At 42.9% G+C, this 17356-nt stretch overlaps 1 protein-coding gene across 1 annotated transcript; it reads left to right on the top strand.

The window, feature by feature from the left end:
- Positions 1-1756: 1756 nt before the first annotated feature.
- On the top strand, positions 1757-4646 carry LOC127345036 (ribonuclease 2). Its single transcript, XM_051371440.2, has 9 exons — positions 1757-2026; positions 2213-2241; positions 2337-2410; positions 2571-2672; positions 2814-2817; positions 3022-3113; positions 3327-3488; positions 4108-4201; positions 4297-4646. Exons 1-9 carry the CDS (start codon positions 1827-1829, stop codon positions 4365-4367), a joined length of 828 nt encoding a protein of 275 aa, XP_051227400.1. The 5' UTR covers positions 1757-1826; the 3' UTR covers positions 4368-4646.
- Positions 4647-17356: the final 12710 nt, after the last annotated feature.

Raw genomic sequence — 17356 nt, 5'->3', positions numbered from 1 at the left:
TGAGAGTGAGGCTATGCATTGGCACCAGCCTATTAGTTTACTAGTCCGACTTTTTTCTTTTGGGGGATAAACTGGGTCGAACGTGTGCTACCTTCGATCCGGATGCATATAAGACGATTGCGTGCTTGTCCTGAACTTTTGATGACGAGACGACGACTCTAGCTAGCTTGTCTCTTTCGTCGGTGCCGGTGATGGCAAAAGGATATTCCGAAACTAATTGAGATTCGAGAGCATCAGATCAGAGTATCAGATCCACACATGCCGGGGTAAGATAGTCAGCGCTTCCGAGCGGTTGGTACATCCGGTAGGGGTAGGGCTCTTATCTTGAAGAAGTTGCAATTTGGGCAGGTGGTGCCGTGTGGTGCTCGATCTCTACAAAATTTCCAGGCGTCCGGCCCAGAAAATTTGGCGAAAAGAAAGACAAAAAGGGTGCCAATTTGCAAATGTAAGTTGCAAAGGATTGGACTCGATGATTTATGGCAACACAAATCTTGGATTTGCACCCCTTGCTAAAAATGATGTTGCAAATGTGAGGACAAATTTAACAAATATAACAATGTGCAATTCACAAGTTTCATGCAGCACATTTGAAATATGGCCGCATCCCAGCCTAATATTTCTTCTTTAGGGCATCTTTCGTGGTCCGTAAACGAATCGAGACTATCTATTTTGATCCGCGCCAATGGGGCACGTAAATGCGGGAATAAGGCACGTAGACCGATCCATTCCCAACCCAAATTCGAGCTGTAAATATGAGGTACACCGTGGACCGCCTCGGATATTTGCGCGTGTTCACGTCGGGCTCACAAGTCATTGACTCAGAAAAGTAGTGAGGAACCGTCTTTATATAGGGTTTAGCCTAATCTAAGACGACTGTATCTATTCGCTATCATGCGCCCTACCATGGCCGGGGCTACTCGGAGTTGCGCATCCTACTGGCCGCCGTCCTCCGCACTGGCGTGGCTTGGAGGCCCCCGGCAAGTGCCCCACACCTTGCGCTCCCGCTGCGCCCGACAGCGCTCCAAGGTGTTGCGGTTGTGTTGAACCCTAGGAGGGGCCATGAAATCTGCCAGGTCAAGCTCACGGCGGCCTCTTTGTCTCTCCTTCCACTGATGTCCGACCGGGGCTCGCTACCTCCAGTACCGGCCTCTTGCCCTCCAGCACCGCCCTCTTGCCCTCCACCATCGGCTGCCCATCGCCGCGCGCCACGAGCCACCGGACGCCCGCTCCACCCGCAGAAGATTCTCCGAAATTTGGCCGAGGTTCGCCGGAATTTGGATGGCTCGTGCCGCGGAAGAGTACCAACTGGGTGAAATTTCCCTAGCACCAACGATGCACCGAACTGAATAGCGCAATCCAAAACCCGTGTATTTGGAACACACGCACGCCGCGATGGGGTATTGCTGCAAAAAGATCGCATTTCTCCGGTTCGAGGACGGATATGGTCTACGCTCGGTAGCATATTGACGGTTATTTCCCGGTTATGGGACGAACGGGTCTGGTAGAGTTGCTGTGAAATGGGTCGCTATAGAGATGCTCCCTAGCTCGGTTGTCTCATTCAGATTTTTGAACGGTACCTAACTGTACTAGTAGGCAAGTATATTCTGAAAAGAAACTATATTGGCCAACACATTTTAATTCAAAAAAGAAAATGTAAAAAAACAAAAAGACGGCTCGGACCCACTTGCCTGTGAGACGAGCTCGTCCCTAACCGCACCCATTAAACCACCCGGAGCCGTGCGGCTTCATTGAACTGTTGAGTCCAGTTGCGATAGTAGTACGACTCACCCAGCCAAGGGGGAGAGCGCGACACCGCGGCGGGGGCAATGGCGACGACGAAGGCGCGCGCGGCGTGCCTGCTGCTGGTCTGGGCGCTGGTCGCCGCCGATCTGCTCGGCACAGGCCTCGCCCGCGCGTCCCTGGGGAAGGAGCAGCGCGAGTTCGACTACTTCGCGCTCGCGCTGCAGTGGCCGGGCACCATCTGCCCCTCCACCCGCTACTGCTGCGCCATCAACGGCTGCTGCCGGTACGTGCTCGCCCGCCCCTCTTCTTCTCCCTCCCTCTCTCCCCACCATCGCCGCCCCAGCCACTCGCGCCCGTTCGGCTCGCGTTCCGGTGGGGTTTCTGGAGCTCCCGAGATTCGATTCGATTCGATTCTTGGTTTATGCGCTCTCTTGCTCACGCCGCTCGCTTCCCTTGTTCCCCTGTGCAGGCCGGAGCCGCTCCAGACGTTCACCATCCGTAAGTGCCCGACGACCGTCATACTCCACTTAATTTCGTGCTTCCAGTAAAATCAATTCATCACTGGCATGCCTGAATTTTCGCTCATGGGACAGACGGGCTGTGGCCGGACTACGACGACGGGACCTGGCCGTCGTGCTGCCGCGAGACCAACTACGACGCCGACAAGGTGCGAGAGAGCTTACTGATACATGGCCCGCTGTAGCTTAATTCAATCCTGGCACAGTTGACTCTGTATTGCATAGGAGACAGGACAAGGCCGTCCTGATCTTCCACTGACTTTGTGCCAACCTTGTTGATCGATACGTGTCTTCGTTGATTTGTTGCAGATATTGTCTCTGAAGCCGGTGATGGACCTGTACTGGCCCTCCCTGTACTGCTCGACCTCCTCCACCTGCTTCAGTGGCAAGGGCCCCTTCTGGGCTCATGAGGTATACTGTCAAAACTACCGGATTGGACTCTCAGATTCTTCCTTGCTTTGAACTGACACTAACCTCTTGTGATGATTCGTTGTTTTGCATAACGGTGTTGCCATGTGCTGCTCGATCGATCACTCGCGGATCGTCCTTTAGTGGGGTAATGCTCTTCAGTTCACTTGGCCTAATGACACAAACCCTTTTCTTTTTGCAAAATAGTGAAACAAACTCTTGTTATAAGCGAGAGTTACTCTAGTTTTGATTCATGTGCACGGACATCTGCAAGCAAAGGATGATGCAGAAAATGAAGTCCTGGCTGCTTTCCACTGCTAAGTTTCGGTTTGTTTTTTCTTTATCTTTACAGAGAAGCATGGAACGTGCTCGTCCCCTGTTGTCGAGGATGAACTGCAGTACTTCACCACTGCCCTTGACCTCTACTTCAAATATAACGTTACAGTAAGCATCTGGCCTTTGGCTCGTCAGTTGTAACGTGTTATTGGTTTCTTTCCTATGCTACAGCACCTGAACCCTTTTCTAAATGCAAGTTAGCCTGGTTTGTGGAAGGTGAAAACAAACTTAGAATGACTAGTTTTTATGACTTCCACTCCTGCAAAACCGCGTCACAGAAATTTGTCTCTTTTCCGCTGTTGAATTGGATTAAAATCACAGGAAATGCTGGCGACTGGAGGTATCCTGATCTCAAATGGTGAACAATATGCACTGTCTGATGTCATCAGCACCATCAAACTTGCTTTTGGAGGCTCACCACAGATCATTTGCAAGAAGGGCTCGGTTGAAGAACTAAGGTTGTGCTTCACCAAAGATTTGAAGGTGAGCTCTCTTTTGTCCTTGGACAGGTCTCAGTTTTAATTTTAATTGCGGGAAGCTTCATTGATTGAGGAATAATCATATCACAGTTGTTTTGAATTTTGTCTGACGCAAAGGCTGGATAGATCTCTTTTTTTTTGCCTTGCAAGAACTATTAATGTGATACAGCTCATTACCACAACACATTGTTCTTAATACTGATTACGAAGAGCAACATGTTTTCAAATCATATTTTCCCCAAGGGATTGATAGCTCTAGTTACGTTTGCTAACATTTGAAGCGTGTTGCTAAAGCCTGATAAAAAAAAGATGAACCAAAATTTATCAGAATGCATAGTCGCGCAGGATATTTTTTTTAATCTGTATCTGTATGCTCCTGGGCTTGTGTTTCTTCATACCTGAACTCAAAGTTGCTTTCTCCTACTGTATCTGAAAACAGGTGTTGCGTAAGTTCCACTATTGGTTAATTCTCAGAACTAGTTAACCTACTTGAGTTTGTTCCCACAGTTGCAACACCTGCAAGTATTTGTTTGTCAGAATGCAGATTTCTTCATGATTCACATGCTCTTCACTTCAGATGTCATTTTTGTTGTACAATAATGCTCACCTCAATTTTGTTCCAGCCTCGTGATTGCCTCACTACTTCTGCATTGTCCAAAAACTTGTTGAAATCAAGTTGCCCTAAAAACATCTCCCTGCCAACATATGATCCCAATGGTAAGTTGTAATCCCTCACATGGAATTTCTTAAGGTCACTTCTGTGTCGTCAACCCTTGGCGCCCATGCTAATCCTGCCCTCTGTATATCTGTAGCATTCATAAATTCAACCTTGGCGGTTCTCCCAGAAGCCAGCAACAGTGAGATGTATTTTTATACATCCTAAGACACTATTACAGCAACCGTGCATTGTATGGCCATGATGAAGCAGATATCTTCTGGACTCTTGGCTGCTTTGAAGACATAGCCGCAGATGCTGGTGAAAGGTGTTCCTGGTCTGCAAACCATTTGTAAATAAGACAATTCCACATTACCATCTGAGAACAGATTATTCGATTATGTTCTGGTTATTTTCTATTTCTGTACTCATGGAAATCAAATAGCCAATGACCGAATGTATACATTTACATTATTCTGAAGCTGGGGCAAGTCCCTTTGTCGTTCATTGGATTGCTGAAGGAAAGCCTGTCATTGTTCTAAATGTTTCTCGATATGAATGGATTATGTTGCAAGCATTCTATAATAGCCCAGGGTTTAGACGTCATGCAAGCTGTACGTTCAACTAATTAAGATTAGAACAGTTGTATAACAAATGTTTGTAGCACAGATATTAAAACTTAAATCATGACACTTATTATGTACAGTGAGATGGGGTCTCCTTTTAGGATGCCACTAGACAGGAAACTCCTCATGTGGCACTCCATAAAACGTATAGAGAAGGATACGGTAGACATTACTCGAATAACCAGTGCCACCCATGAGCTGCTGAATCCAAGCTTTAGCGTAATAGCCTCTATATATTGCCAGTCCACATGATCAAATGCCTTGCTCATATCGAGCTTTAGCGCACAACAATGGTGTTTCTTCACCTTTTGTAAGCTTCACTCATATGTTGTGATGATATTGTCGGTACTGTTCCGCATAAATGATCTTCGGTAGGACCACTTTCAATATGTTTAATATTATGTTAGATGCAATCTTACAGATCACGCTACATAGGCCGATGGGGCAGAACTGTCCCAACTCAAACGGACTCGTCACCTTTGGGATCAAGACAATAAAGGTTTTGTCGATGTTCCGTGGATCATCTTGTCCCCTTAGTACATGCATGAGTGCTTCAGTCACTTCCTCTCCACATACTTCCCATTTATGTTGGAAGAAATGTGCAGGGAAACCATCTGGAGCCGGTGACTTAGTAGGGTACATCTCAAAGAACGCCTTCTTGACGTCCGATTCTTGAAAGGGAGGATCAAGCCGCTTGCTCATCTTTGGATCAACCTGCGTGGGTACATGCCGTAGAACCCATCCATGCTCGATACACCTTCGGACGTGTACAACAGCTGATACAAACCATTAGCCAAATTTTCCATCTCACTTTCCATGGATGTGGTAGTACCGTCCATTATTGCTAGCTCCTCCCTAAGTCCCTAGTCTCCTTTTTGCGCTAACTTTCTCGTAAATGAAAAAAACCGGGTATTTTTACCCCCTCCCTCTGAGAGCCACTGGATTCGGGACCGTTATCTTCACATAATCTCCTCACCGTGTAGCACCTCTCATAATCTCCTCACCGTGTAGCACCTCCACAAGGCGTTCTATTGTCTTGATCTCGGCATACGAAGAGATTCAATACGTCCCCGCTGACTCCGTGGGACAGAGAGCTCATTCTTTAGCGCTCGTATTCGAAGCTGCACCCCACCAAATGTATCTTTTCAACAACTCGACAAGCTGCTCAAGACAGCCTCCAACTTATCCTTCATCTCGCTCACGTTACGACTCCTTGTTGTGCTCCATGCGTCTGCTAGCTTGTATTAGAACTCATCTTGGGTTTCCCACATAAATTCGTACCTAAAGAGGGGGTCGCCGCAGTGCTTGTATTGTTTGTGAGGAACACACCTCAATAGTATAGGCAGGTGGCCACTGGTCGTGTATCCTGCTAGATGTGAGACATGCGCTTCTAGGAACCGCGCACACCAGGTTTGGTGACGCTAGCACGATCCAATCTCACACGGAAGAAATATCCACTTGTGACTTTCTTCTCAAAATTCCATGGTACACCTCTATAACCAGAGTCACACATACCGCTTAACCCAACAATTTGGCTCCAACTCCATTCATTACCACCCTTGTGCTCTTCCCGAACCTCGATGAAGTCATCAATGCAGAGGCACGGTAAGTTGTTTGACAACCGTATAAATTTGAGCATATCCCGCTGGTTTACCCGGGCCTCCCTGTAAACAACCGTGAGACGCCAGGGATGCGTCCCCTCTTCAATAACAATAGTATCAATATGGTACTAGGAGTAGGGTAACACTTGGAACTTTATTGAATTATTCCAGAAAGTATATTTTTGCATAGGTCTTCTCAGTCCCACCCTCATTGAACTACAATTTCTTACTTTCCCTTGCCTCCTCTACATGTACAATCGAACCTACAACCTTCATTACAACATCAGTGATGCCTTTGTACTTGTCTCATTTGCCACATTCTTAGTCGGAGTGCCTTCCCTCAGTCGAGCATCAGTAGACGTGCATTTACAGTTCTCACGCGTCATCAGTCCTTCCCTGCATGTCCTCCATCACGAGGGACCCGACCAACTCCTTGGCCCGATCGTCCTGCACCTAACTAGTGGAAAACAGGGCTTTAGCACCGTTGAAAAGGGGCTTATTTACCGGTTGGGCAACCGGTGCTAAGCATCCCCCTTTAGCACTGGTTCAGTTACGAACCGGTGCTAAAGGGGCACCACGTGGTGGCTGCTGAGCGCCCGAGCGAGAGGACATTTAGCGCCAGTTCGTATATTACGAACCGGTGCTAAAGGGTCTGCCGTGGCAGGAAAACGCCCCAAAACGCTGCCGCGGTAGAACGCTGCTACCGGTGCCTTTTTTTATATCCGACTTTTTTTCAAATTATCTTCCACTCCCTCTTTTTTTCTTTTTGTTTCAGAATTTCTAATGTTTTACGTATTTCACAAGTTTAGTCTCTAACTACACCTATCTCTAATCAACTGGTCAAACTTCCCACTCGGTCACTCATCCTCCCGCTACTTCAGTACTAGCACGCTTAACTTCTAATTTCCTTTATGTTCTGCTTGCACGTGGTTCGCGCACATGTATGTGATACTGGTATTATATCAATCCTATTAACATGTTGGTCGATGTCATATTTCTTTATTGTTTGAATTTTAAATAATTATTTTAATAAACAAAAGTAATGATGTAATAATAATTTTGAATAAATAAATAAACATTAACTTTTTAATCTGTATTATTTGTAATTTTTAATTTTTTTAGCCAAACCTAAAACCTGAAATTTTGAAAAGCTTATAATTTGCTAAAAGTAATAGTAATCTTTATGTAGGATGCAATTATTAATTTTAGTTTTTTTTTAAAAAAAATATATATAATACTAAATTTCTAGCATGAACTAAAATCTTCCTGCTTTTATATTTTAATTTGGAATTTTGAGTATCTAAAAATTGGCTAACCGGTGCTAAAGGGTTCGCGGCAGACGATAACTCTTTAGCACCGTTTCGTGGCACGAACCGGTGCTAAAGGTTCCGCACGAACCGGTGGTAAAACTGTGGCCTCTCGAACCGGTACTAATACACCCTTTAGTCTGGGTTCGTAACCGATCCGGTACTAATGCTCTTTGGAGCCAAAAAATCAAAGCCTCTTTTTCTACTAGTGCCTCTTCCACCCAACTTATCCTTCCTTGGACCCTGCTATCTCAACCAGCTGACCGGTTTGTTGTGCAACCATGCAATTTAGCATAGCATAAAGCATAGCATAAAGGAGCTATTTACCATAGCCGATTTCTCTCGGTGCATGTTCGCTTGTTTTGCACACTTCCTGCTTGTGCCCTATGAAACCACAGACCGCGCAGAACTGTGGTATCTTCTCATATTTAACTCGCATGGTCACTTTGTAAGGGTACATTGCCCCTATGTGTGGTTTTGGTAATTAATGACAACCCCTATGGACTAATGTTTTCACTGAGTTTATATGAAGGAATATTCCATAGGTACTACTTGCTCTCCATGTGTTGGATTCAAGTATGGATGCCATGAAGATAAAGGTATACCTTGTGTATTGGCATCAAGATCATCGATTTGAATACATATATGTGATATGATCAAGAAGAAGAAATGAAGATGGAGTTCTTGTGTGGAACTCAATATTAGCCATGCTCTATATTATGTGAGTATGAGAAGATACAAGGTTGAGTTGGGCAAGTTCAAGATGAGCATCTTGAGTGGATCACATGCTTGAAGCTTGTCGTCCATTTGGTGATAATGGACTTGTGAAGATGTGCATCAATGAAGCTTTCCCATCATAGTGTATGGGGGAGCATTTGTGAGTCTTCACAAAACAACAATGATCAAGTGAGGTATTCCGGCTTGAGTGGAGCGTGAAGAGCTATCATCAAGATCAAGCGGGATGCGCAAGGCAAAGGTATGGCCTTGCTAGGTTTTCCTTTTACCGGTCTCAAGGTGGTTGTTGGGAGACCGGATTATAGGATAGATAGCCACACTATCAAGAGGGGTTTTCGGTTGGGTAACTTGATCACATCGTCTTAGGGAGCTCAACCCTTTGCATACTTTGCATATCCTTATTTCTTCTTGGTGTTTCTATGTGTAAGGTTCTTGAGCTTGTTGCTAGCTTTACAACAAGCCCAAGTTCATCAAAAACGGAGTTCGCATGCATCTTCTATTGCGTTTTCGAAGTTGGGTGATTTTACCGGTTATTCATGATATAAGGTTCTACCCTTTTATATTCATGATAAAATCCCCTCCTACAGTTTCTTGTGTTTGCACTTTCTATTGGATAGCATTTGTTGTTATCTCCAAACAAAATTGGTTTCACTCGAATCGGAGTTCGGGAGCATTCGTTATTAAAGAAAAAGGAAAAGGAGAAAAGAAAAGAAAAAGGAAAAGGGGGGAGGCTGCCGGTTGGGCGCCCGGCCTGCCGGCCCACCGACCGGCCCACCCGGTCTGCGCCGGATCTGGCGCTGGTGCCCACCGGCCGAGATCCAGAGGCCTTTTGGCCCAAGTCCGGCTGCAGGCCCGGTCCGTGATCGGCCTGCCCGGCGCATTTCCCGGTCCGACCGGACCCCGGCGCCTTTCCCTTACACGCCGCCCACGCGCGGCTGGCGTGCCCGGTTTCCCCGCCTGGGCTCGGCTGCTCCGCGCGGCCCACGCGCCCCGCCCGGCTGGCAGGCCGGCCTGACCGGACAGACCACCGGCCTCCTCAGCGCCTGGGCCGGTCGGCCGGCTGGGCCGCCGGCTGGGCCACTTTTTCTGCCCGTTTTTCTTCCCTTTCTCTTGTCTTTCCCCCCCAACGGTTTTATTTGCTCCTAGCTATAAATAGACCTTTCTTCCACCTTGAGCAATTAGTTCTTCCCATTTCTCTCACCTCCATTGTTCCATTTTGAAGAACTTGCTCTCCCCTTTGATTCCTCCAATCATTCTTGCTCATTCTTGAGGATTTGAGAGAGGAGATCTAGATCTACACTTCCACCAAACCATTTCTTCTCTAAGTGAGGGAATCTCTTGGGATCTAGATCTTGGAGTCTTTGGTTGACTTTCCCCCTTGTTCTTCCTCTCCAATCTCATCCTAGCATTCGTTGCTTTGGTGGGATTTGAGTGTGAAGGACTTGAACACCTCCGGTGTTCTTGCTTTGCATCATTGCATAGGGTTGAGCTCTCCACCACGATTTGTTCGAGTGAGAGACCGTGAGCTTGTTACTCTTGGAGGGTGACCTCCTAGTTGGCTTGGTTGGTGTCCCGGTGATCTCTTCGTGGAAGATTGTGAAGGGGCCCGGGCTTCTCCTTCGTGGAGCTTGTGAAGTGGTTGTGGAGCTTGCCATCTCCGGAGCGGAGGAAAAGCTAACCATAAGGAAAGGGCCATTATCCTTCGTGGGTGTGGTTCGGAGAATAGGGTGAGCCTTCGTGGAGCGGGGAATCCTTCGTGGGACCTCCACTCCTCCAAACGTGACGTACCTTGTTGCAAAGCAAGGGAACACGGGAATACATCCTCGTCTCCGCGTGCCTCGGTTATTTCTATACCCGAGCTCTCTTTCCTTGTGATAGCCATCGTGCTTGAAGTACATATATCTTGCTATCACTTGTGCTACATATATCTTGTGCCTATCTTGCTTAGCTCTAGTTGCTATTGTTACACTTAGTTGAGCTTAGCATATTTAGGGTTTGTGCTTGTAAACTAAACGATAGTTTAATTCCGCATTCTTACAAGACAAATCCGTAAGAGTTTTTTTATTTGCCTATTCACCCCCCTCTAGGCGACATCTCGATCTTTCGATTGGTATCAGAGCAAGGTCTCTCCTTGTTTAAGGCTTCACCGCCTTGAGAGTAAAGATGTCGGCTAGTTTAGTGCACAATGACACAATTATCTTTGATGGCACAAATTATCTTTTATGGAGAAATTGCTTGCTTTATAAACTTCGGACCTTGTGTCCAAATATAGAGCAATTTCTAGATGTAGGTTTTTCTCCTCCGATGGATTCTCAAAATCTATCTTTAGAGGATGAGAAAAACTTACATCTTGAAGCTCAAGTATCTAATGAGCTTTTATTCTCCTTGAGACCCGATTTTCGTAGGTTCTTGATATATATAAAGCGAAAGTCGTCTCATGAGATGTGGATCAAGCTTAAAGAAATATTTGGTGGATCCATTTCTCATTTGGTTGGTGGTGTCTCCGAGGAGCTCTCTTCCCCTTCACATCATGAAGAGCTCCAAGTTGCTTCCACCTCCGGCCGTGATGATATATCATCTACTTCCACTTCACCAACGTGTTGCAAGACACAAGGTAATGATATGGTGAGTGGTGAGGGAAATTGCAATGTTGATATTGTGCTCAATAGTGATGACTCTTCATCTCTATCTCATTGCAATGTTTCCTCTTTGGACTTAAACACATCGAGCATTGAAAATAATCTACATGCTTGTGTTGATAGTCCTTGCATATCATGTGTAAATTGCTTACATAGATCTCATGATGATATGCTTGCCTTGTCTTGCTCCCATAATCAAAATGCTTCTATTTCCTCTAGTTGCTTGTTGACTAACAATGTAGAGGAAACCGAACACTCTATGGAACAAGACATGATTTCAAATGAGGATTCAAGAATATCTTCATCTTCATCCTCCGGTATGCACATGTGCCTTATGTCAAATGGATCAAAGGTATCTCCTACTTTGACTCCTAACACGTCCTCTAATGATGAGAATGATGATGATGATAATTATGAAGAATATAATACCTTGGTGCATGATATGGCAATGGTTTATGCTTCTCTTCGTGGTAATAAAGAAGCTCGTGCTAATCTCGAACACTCTATGGATACCTTGTATAAATATAGGGAAACCATAGTGGAGTTGGAGTCCCATGTTGAAAATGGGGAAATGAGATTCACTCTCCTCAAGCATGAGCTAAAAGATGAGAAGCATACTAATTTTATGCTTACACAAAAAATTGAATCCTATGAGCTTGAAAATGAAAAATCTATTGATGATGCTTGTGCTACTAACTCTAATTCTTGTGAAGCATCGACCTTAAAGGAGAACGTTGAGCTAAGGGCTCAACTTGAGTTGCTAACTAGCAATTATAGGGAATTGGAAGAAAGTCATAAAAAGCTCTCAAGCTCTCATGATGATCTTCTAATTTCCTATGATGGGCTAAAGTTAGCTCATGAGGCTAGTATCACTAAGGTAATATCTTGTGAGCCTCATGTGGACATTAGCACAATCTCTACTACAAATGCTATATTGCCATGTGCTAGTCCTTGTAATCCATCTAGTCAAACTAGTGATACACCTTGTGTTGGATTACTCACTTTGCCTTGTTGCTCTAACAATGAAGCTTGTACTTCCTCTAGTACTTGTATTTCTACTAACCATGTAGAGGAAATAAAAGAGCTCGATGCTCAAGTCCTTTCTTTGAAGAAAGACTTGGAAAGGCGTCATGAAGGGAAATCCGCACTTGACAAGATGTTGAGTGCGCAACAATCCCCCAATGACAAGAGTGGACTTGGATTCAACTCCAATAACAAGAACAAGTCCAAGAGAAAGAGCAACAAGAAGAAGGGCCAAGATAAAGTCGATGATCCGGCCAAGTTGGTTTGCTTCAAGTGCAAGGTTGAAGGGCATCATGTTAGATCATGCCCATTAAAGAAGAAGAAGTACTTGAGTGAGAAACAACAAGGTTAACGGCCACAAGGTCAAGGTCAAGCTCATGCTCGACCTTAAGTTGAAGATAGGCGACTTCCCAAGAAGAATCAAGATATTGTTCCCCAAGAGAAGAAATCAATAAAGAAGAGAAAGGGGAACACTTGCTACTTAAGTCGCGAGAAGGGGCACTTTGCTTCTTCTTGCTTAGGTGGTACCTTATCTAACCCTATAATTGTTGATGATGATTATTCTCTAGGGAAGGATAAGGATGGCAATGTGTTTGCCAAGTTTGTTGGAACTCAAAGTGGTTTCAAGAAAAGAACCATTTGGGTTGCAAAGCCTATTGTGACTAACCTCTTAGGACCCAACTTGATTGGGGACCAACAAGCTCAAATTTGATCAATAGGTGTATGTGGAGGGCATTGGAGACTTGGCTACTTCATGAAGAATTAAGGGATCTTCATACATTATATTTTTACCAAGCCAAGTCGTATGGATTATCATCTATATCTTATATCCAATGTTCCTCTTTGCGGTAACTTATACTTCAACTCTTCATGTTTATTGTAAGTTACTTGCCCCTTTGCATGTTTGGTTTTGTACCAAATATGTGTATGTATGTGTTGTGTCTTACTTGCTTATCTTGTGTATTCAAGTATGTTTGTTTGACTCACCATATACTTGTGTATTGTTTTGAGCCTAATGCATCTTGATGATATCTTATTTGGCTCTCTTTGAAGTGATTAATGGAACATCCCATTTTGGGGGAGTGATATGCTTTGTGCATCTCTCTTTCTTTAAAATGTGTGTACATGGGTACCACCACTTAGTATTGATATTGCAAGATTATCTAGTCACTATGTGGTGTGTCATACTCATGAGAAATTCAAATTCTAAATATCCATTAATCATCTCTAGTTGAATTTTAGTTGCCTCTTGATTAGAAGAAATGTTTTATCACATTATGGGGGAGTAATATGTTTTGTACATATCACAAGCCTAGAAAATGTGAACATATGAGGTTATGCCACTTAGAGTTGATTCTCTTAACTATCTTGTTCCTAGGTGGCATGTTTGCTCAAACAAGCTCCATTCCTAATAAAAATCTTTTATTACTCATCTTGTGGGTTCTTGTTTGAATAAGAAATTCTTGGTGCGGTTTTTCCTCAAATACATATCTCTATATCTCATTTGGGACACCGTTTGCTTCAAGTTATTCTAATCATTGCCGTGCATGATTGTTTGACTAGTTGAAGTTATCAAGAATCTTCATCCGTGCATAGTGCTTAATTCTATATACTTATCCTATGCCTTTTATTGTGAAGTTGATCCTTACTATCTTTGTCAATTCACCACCGGAAATTATTTCCAATATACTCATTGTCTTTGACAATTGATAACCTTATATGTGGTTGAATTTATGGATCACCTTCACCTTGGATTGCTTCTTACTTCCTTATTTTATTTCCAAGAAATCTTTGTTGCTCCCATATGTCTTCCTTGTCCCTTTTTTGAAAAATCTTTTGATAAAACCCCTTGATTCATATCAAGTGGTTGTTTTGGAATACATACCTTTTCCTTACGGTACATTGTGCCATTGTGAAAAGTGTAGTGGGTTTGGTTTATTTTTTCGAACCTTGCTCCTTTGGGAGTTTTGCTATCTCATTCCTTCTTCTATGCGTTATTTTGTGAATGAGATAAATCTTTGAGCGTGTTTGCTTTATTTCATCCTTTATGCTCAATGGTTTCTTCTTAGTTCATTTGTTGAACTTTGTTGAACAAATCTCTTGAGATTTGCTTCTTAGATATGATTTGGACAACAAATTTGTTTTTGTGACACCTTTATGCCTTATTTAATTCTTTTGGTTTTTTGTCCAAAGTATATCTTTCTTGGATCTTTAAAAGTTTTGGTGCATGCTTATATGTAATTTGTTTATACTTGTAGCATGCTTGCTTTCTGTCGATCCATTATGTAGGATATACTCCATCAAATCCTAAATGGCTAAGATGTGCATGAAATTCAAATTTCATCTAAATATGCACATGTTTATATGGAGTGTGTCCTATATATTGTGGTTAGTCTAACCATGTTGGACCCAATAAGTTTGGGGACCAAGATGTACTTGAATGATGTTTTAGGTACATTGGAGATGCAATGGAGGCTTGTCTCATCTATAAGGAAGGTGTTGTCACCATATGAGGATTGGAGTCAAGCTAGGATGATCGATGAAATCTTATCTACTACATCAAGCCATTGCCATCTCGGTAACAAGTATCTTATTCATGCACTCTCATATAGCATCCAACCTCTTGTAGGTTGTATCTTGGCATGAAATTATTTATTTCGAAAATATTGCGGTTCTTGATAAATCATTTTTAAAGTAAAACTTCTTATTGTACATTTGAGTAATTTGAGAAGATTCATATGTTGGGAATATATATATATATATATATATATATATATATATATATATATATATATATATATATATATCATGTTTATGATTCACCTACCCACACATGCCCTCTAGCAATTTATTGCATATCAATTCCTCAAAGAGCTCTTATGTGCAATATTGATGAAATTGCGAAATAAATCCATATTTATGATACTTGTTGCCTTTCTCAAATCACTCCAACTAGCTCTACTTCCCTTATTGTTAGTTGTGATGTTTTTGAGGTTTAACTTGGTTGAAGTTCATTCATATACCCTAAGTGAAAATTGGAGCCATAGGCTATATATGCTTCTTAAGCAAACATCCTTTGGTATATTTTATGACTTCATCTTGGATATCTTGTCTCATCTATTTTGTTAACCTTTTGTGTGTGCATGTTTCTTTATGGATCACTTTGTCCACTTTAGAAACTCATATACATAAGAGCGTTAATCCATCACCTTGATATCCTTGTTCTTTGTCGACCATCTTTTACCCCTTTTGTTTTTAGTGGGTTGGTAAAGAAAATTTATGAGTGCTTGGTTTATTTTCTTCATGCACCCATATCTCGTAATTGTTGGACTAAAGTTGTTCTTGATAAGCATACTCTCTTTATCTTAGTTGTGTTCTAAATGATATATAGGGAGTGAGGATTCCATGTTTGTGCATATTGTATTCAAATACAAACATTATAAATTGTGCACGAACCTTGGGGAGCTTTCTTATTTTTAAGAGCACTATATCTCTCTTATCATGATATCTTTGTTTGTCCAATTGGATCTTTGATTGCTTGCTTTATTTGTGAAAACTTTCTCCATCATGTTATTCTTATGCAATCTTTGATCCTCAATATAGTTTGACTTCCTTCAAGTATTCATCATTGGATATGCGCATTTGATTCCACTCAAATTATGAGAAGTGCACACTTTGGGGAGGAACTCACATTATATTGGCCTTCTAAATTTTTCACCCATTTTGACAATCGATGCCAATGGGGGAGAAGTTTAGAGGGTTTAAGGGAACGGTTTTGTACTTAAGTTTGGTTTGTGCTTAAGTGTTTTGCCTCTCATGCATTCCATATTTATATGTCTTGAATGGTTGTATATATATAGTGGAAATTGTCCCAAAGGTTAATCTTGACAATGTATGCAATGAATTCATGTTCATCACACGTGCATACATTGTGGGGGAGTTTTCTCTATATATATTGGTTCTACTCACATTCCTTGCATTTGTTGTAGTTGTGTGAGTAGAGCCGGTTTTGATATGGGCTAGTAGCTTTGTGTTACTTGACCATATCAAATACAACCTCTTGTATACAACTTATTCTCGGATAAGTTACGTACTTGTTTCTAATATTCATTGTATAAACCCTCTTATTGTGGTTGTCATCAATTACCAAAATGGGGGAGATTGTAAGGGTACATTGCCCCTATGTGTGGTTTTGGTAATTAATGACAACCCCTATGGACTAATGTTTTCATTGAGTTTATATGAAGGAATATTCCATAGGTACTACTTGCTCTCCATGTGTTGGATTCAAGTATGGATGCCATGAAGATAAAGGTATACCTTGTGTATTGGCATCAAGATCATCGATTTGAAGACATATATGTGATATGATCAAGAAGAAGAAATGAAGATAGAGTTCTTGTGTGGAACTCAATATTAGCCATGCTCTATCTTATGTGAGTATGAGAAGATACAAGGTTGAGTTGGGCAAGTTCAAGATGAGCATCTTGAGTGGATCACATGCTTTAAGCTTGTCGTCCATTTGGTGATAATGGACTTGTGAAGATGTGCATCAATGAAGCTTTCCCATCATAGTGTATGGGGGAGCATTTGTGAGTCTTCACAAAGCAACAATGATCAAGTGAGGTATTCCGGCTTGAGTGGAGCGTGAAGAGCTATCATCAAGATCAAGCGGGATGCGCAAGGCAAAGGTATGGCATTGCTAGGTTTTCCTTTTACCGGTCTCAAGGTGGTTGTTGGGAGACCGGATTATAGGATAGATAGCCGCACTATCAAGAGGGGTTTTCGGTTGGGTAACTTGATCACATCGTCTTAGGGAGCTCAACCCTTTGCATAATTTGCATATCCTTATTGCTTCTTGGTGTTTCTATGTGTAAGGTTCTTGAGCTTATTGCTAGCTTTACAACAAGCCCAAGTTCATCGAAAACGGAGTTCGCATGCATCTTCTATTGCGTTTTCGAAGTTGGGTGATTTTACCGGTTATTCATGATATAAGATTCTACCCTTTTATATTCATGATAAAATCCCCTCCTACAGTTTCTTGTGTTTGCACTTTCTATTGGATAGCATTTGTTGTTATGTTCCAAACAAAATTGGTTTCACTCGAATCGGAGTTCGGGAGCATTCGTTATTAAAGAAAAAGGAAAAGGAGAAAAGGAAATAAAAAGGAAAAGGGGGGAGGCTGTCGGTTGGGCGCCCGGCCTGCCGGCCCACCGACCGGCCCACCCGGTCTGCGCCGGATCTGGCACTGGTGCCCACCGGCCGGGATCCAGAGGCCTTTTGGCC

The sequence above is a fragment of the Lolium perenne genome, chromosome 3 (genome assembly GCF_019359855.2).
Source record: "Lolium perenne isolate Kyuss_39 chromosome 3, Kyuss_2.0, whole genome shotgun sequence".
Classification (NCBI taxonomy): domain Eukaryota; kingdom Viridiplantae; phylum Streptophyta; class Magnoliopsida; order Poales; family Poaceae; genus Lolium; species Lolium perenne.
The sequence above is the reverse complement of the archived record's forward strand: the minus strand, read 5'-3'. Positions and strand labels throughout refer to the sequence as shown.

Excerpts from the sequence above, each read along its gene's own strand:
- LOC127345036 (XM_051371440.2), top strand. The coding sequence starts at position 1,827 with ATGGCGACGACGAAGGCGCGCGCGGCGTGCCTGCTGCTGGTCTGGGCG. Across the intron at positions 2,242-2,336 it reads GCTCCAGACGTTCACCATCC|ACGGGCTGTGGCCGGACTAC; the intron begins GTAAGTGCCCGA and ends CTCATGGGACAG. Across the intron at positions 3,489-4,107 it reads GCTTCACCAAAGATTTGAAG|CCTCGTGATTGCCTCACTAC; the intron begins GTGAGCTCTCTT and ends ATTTTGTTCCAG.